Raw genomic sequence first — 4,255 nt, forward strand, 5'->3', positions numbered from 1 at the left:
CTAGGAGTTTTGACATAAGAGACTTGAACTCAAATTAAAGCCCAAAATACATCATCCCGCACGGGATTAAACCCACTTGTGTTCAAATAATTGGATAATGCATTTCAAATCCTTCGCACTCTGGGGACGTCATCTCGATCTGACCGTTGATAACATTATCTCCTACACCCACGCAACCAAGGGCCGGATTTCAAAATTTCAAAAACCAACCCTTCCTAATCAAACCATCAGCAGCTGAATCGCCCGAGTCTAAAACACCGAGGACATTTCTTGAAAATTTTTCATTAAATAAAGATTAAAGTGATAAAAATATTCTTAATTCTTGTTTGACAAAAATCTAGGATATTTTTATCATTTTATTTAACATAATTTCGAATGAAATAATCAAAATAATTAATGATGGATAAATATATACTACTTCTATTGATTTCAAATTGAATCAAATTAAATTAACCGCTATGTGGCTGTACAGTGGGTGGCCATATCTTAGGAGAGAGGATCTTTGCCGGATCCTCTTTGTAAGGATTCCGAGATCCTCAAATCACATTCGTTTATCGTACATTATGAGTTCAGATATCATTGTAAATTTTTTTATTTAAAATTAAATATAAACAATATCTAATAAAAACTAACCATACGATGTACAATAAAAAAATATTATTGAAGAATTTTCGTAATTCTCACAAAAATAATCCGATGATAATCCTATTCATATCTTTGTACGCGGTACAAGTTTTCAAATATTTTTGCGTATAAATAAAACCCGACCCACATTAATCCTTTCGTTTTAAGAAAAAGATAAAAAAAAGGGGGAAATTAGAAAAAAGGGAAGAGTCAGTAGCTCACTCCAAGTCACCTCCTCCTACTCTCCCTTCAACTCCACCCTTTCCAAAAAGGCCATTAAAATACCCCCCACTCCACTCCGTACCTCAGAGCAGACACAGAGGAACGTTCCGGAACGAGGTTAGTACCGTCATTTTGCCAGCGAGCTCCGGCGACAGTGGTGGTGGTGGTGAATCGGACGGTGTGAGAATCCGAAGGCACGACCCGAAATGGAGAGGAGCACTCCGGTGAGGAAACCCCATACATCCACCGCGGATCTGCTCACCTGGTCCGAGACTCCCCTTGCTGATTCTCCTCTTCCCTCCTCCGCCTCTCGGCCTCACCAGGTGACATTCCAAATTCTCCCTCTCCCTCCCTCTCTCTCTCTCTCTCTCTCTCTCTCTCTCTCTCGTTTTGTTCTTTGATTTGATGATTCATTGTTTGTTTGGTGTTGTTTTGGGGATTGATCGTAGCCGTCGGATGGGATCAGAAAGGTGGTGTTTGGAGGGCAGGTGACGGACGAAGAGGTCGAGAGCTTGAACAAACGGTCAGATCTGCTTCTTCCTGCATCTGCTTTTCCAATTCTCCTTCGCATTTTATTTTCTGGGATTTGTGTTTTTCCAAATTTAGTTTCTTTGTTCTCGTTGTTTGTGGCCATTAGAAATCTACCTGCAACAGGTCTTTCTCCTTCAATGCTTATGAATTTGAAAAAAACGAAATTAAGGAAATTTTTTAACCAAATTGTTTTTAAAAGAAATATTGCTTTTTATTTTATTTATTTTTTTGTTATTTGGATATTCTATTGGAACTTTTACTTGGTATTTTCCAGTAAATTTCCCCTTCTTAATATGGAAATTGGATTTTTAAACTTGAAGATTGATTGAGTCAATGATCTGTGATCGATCTACATTAATTGGCCTATGAATCCACATAAATAATTCAAATTTCCATATTGTATAAATTTTGCAAATTTCACCCCAAAAAAATTGTATTTTTTAATCACTGAGTTATAATGTTGAATTTATGTATGGATTTATGATGGGTTTTGTAATTTTCGTAAAATGTTAAATTTGTTTTGTTTTGGGGAAAGTTTGAATCACGTTATGTAGTGAAAATATACAGGATGTGGTAAAAATATGTAATGGAATGTAATATGGAAGACCTCTAACATTGTTTAACTATGAAATTTCCAGCAAACCTTGTTCAGCGCATAAGATGAAGGAGATCACCGGGAGCGGCATTTTTGCACCGAAAGCAGAAAACGATGCCGCGGAAGCTGATGGTGCGAACCCTACCCCAAAACCCGGAATCCGTATGTACCAGGTACCGATCAATATGTGGTCAAGTTTTAGGTTCTTTAGTAAAACATAGATGCTATAGTGTGGTATGTCTGTTTAGCACAAAACCCTCTTGCTGAATTTTTCTTCTGATGGTCGGAAATGGCAGCAAGCGGTTGCTGGAATCAGTCATATCTCGTTTGGTGATGAAGAGGGTGTTTCTCCTAAAAAGCCTACCACCATTCCCGAAGTTGCAAAGCAGCGCGAGCTAAGTGGGACCTTGGAAACTGAAGCAGAGAGAGAGGCAAGGCTGAAGAAGCAGCTCTCTGAGTCTAAATTCAAGGAGCTTAGTGGGCATGACATATTTGCGCCCCCTCCTGAAATTTTACCCAGGACTACTACTGCCCCGCGTGCATTGGCCTTGAAAGGAAGCATCGAGATAGGAGAACCTACTTCACCCAACGGTCGCACATCTGTTAAGGTTTCTAATGTAAGTGAACTGCGTTACTTTACGCCTGATACATATCATTATCTGTTACCATTATGTGGCATTAAGCATCTGACTTGTGAATTTGGTTTTTATGCAATAGCCTGGTGGGGGTCAGAGCAATATAACATCCATTGAGGAACCAGCGCCCAAGACGGCCAAGAAGATATATGACAAGAAATTTTCTGAGCTCTCAGGAAATGATATATTCAAGGGTAATGTTCCTCCATCGTCAGCTGAAAAGCCACTGAGTTCGGCAAAACTACGAGAGATGAGTGGCAGCAACATCTTTGCGGATGGGAAAAAGGAGGCTCGAGACTACTTAGGAGGCGTACGCAAACCCCCAGGTGGAGAGAGCAGCATTGCCTTGGTTTAGCATCATGTTAGGTCTAACTTGGTTATTTTATTTGATCACATGGTGTCTGGTTTTGTTTCTGGTTTTCTCCTAGTGCCGGGAGGACGTGATACTATATTATTTGACCTTTTCTTTTGTTCATTGTGGGTTTTGGGAGTTATGTTTTAGGTTATAACGGGGTCGGCCAGAGCTATGGACTATCTGCTAATTGGGTTGTCTATGTCCATATTTTGTGTTCTTTCAGTGTTTGTCTTAATGAAGTGCTTGGGCTGTTTTACCGGGTTTTAATCTATGGATTAGTAGCTCTAAATTGATTACTGGTATCGTTTTGGCTATTATGCGTTGTTTGTGTTTGTACTTTGAACTCCAAGAAACCTAGATTCAGTGGCATTAAAATGGAGTTAGGCTAGTGGTGATAGGTCGAGGAGTGGAAATGATAGATCATCAGTTCAGATCTTCTTGTATGTCAGAAAGATGTAGTGTTTTGGAGGAAACCGCTTCTCGGAAATATATTGAGGAATCTGCTTGTGAGCTTGTGCTTAAGGAAGGTTGGCAGAACTGATGTGAATTAGGTGTTTATGGAGCTCTGGATTCCCCATAGAAAACCAACCTCTTTTCGGACAAGCTTGCTTCTTGTACTTGTTGAAGTTGCCTCAATCTGTGAAACATATCTGTGAAGAGCGCAACCGGACCATTTTGATCCGGCCGGTAACTGGAGTTTAAAACTTTGCAGCTGTAGCCTGTACTAGCAGTATTGGAGCGGCTCGGATTCATCCATTAAATTCGCTTGGATTTTTTTATCACATGCTTAGTTGTTTTTTATTTTTTATTTTTTATATTTTTTATAATATATTGATATTTTTATACTAAGGGGAATGGGAGTTCGGCTGAGCCATACAATGAGCAACCTAATTTGGTATTGAATTCACCATTTACGAGATTCGAACATAAAACCTCTCACTTCCAAGTGAAGAAAAATACCATCAGATCATAATACTGAGTGGCTCAGTTGTTAAATTTAGAAATGTATGGTATACACAAGCATAAGCTGAAATCTCTATTTTCCTCAATTCCACAACCCCTGTATCCATAATTATTAATTAATAAATCTCTAATTCCATAATACAAAGAAACAAAATAAAGAAATTTTGTTTGGGGTTGGTTTGAATGGGTTGGGTTTGGATTAAGTGGGGACTCTTCAGTTGGGCTTGAGCTCACCTCAGCCCCGTTCTGCGGCCGTGCCTGCAAACCATAACGGACCGGTTAGTTCGGTTTCGGGGATCCTCTACGGTGCTAGGGAAGACGCGGGGTGGG

At 39.6% G+C, this 4,255-nt stretch overlaps 1 protein-coding gene across 1 annotated transcript; it reads left to right on the plus strand.

The window, feature by feature from the left end:
- The first annotated feature begins 789 nt into the window (after positions 1-789).
- Positions 790-3,229, plus strand: LOC126632906 (uncharacterized). The gene is made up of 5 exons (XM_050303438.1): positions 790-1,169; positions 1,296-1,369; positions 2,016-2,145; positions 2,269-2,589; positions 2,690-3,229. The coding sequence occupies exons 1-5, from the start codon at positions 1,053-1,055 to the stop codon at positions 2,960-2,962; spliced, it is 915 nt and encodes a 304-aa protein (XP_050159395.1). The 5' UTR covers positions 790-1,052; the 3' UTR covers positions 2,963-3,229.
- Positions 3,230-4,255: the final 1,026 nt, after the last annotated feature.

Source organism: Malus sylvestris, chromosome 8, assembly GCF_916048215.2.
Source record: "Malus sylvestris chromosome 8, drMalSylv7.2, whole genome shotgun sequence".
In the NCBI taxonomy this organism is placed as follows: Eukaryota; Viridiplantae; Streptophyta; class Magnoliopsida; order Rosales; family Rosaceae; genus Malus; species Malus sylvestris.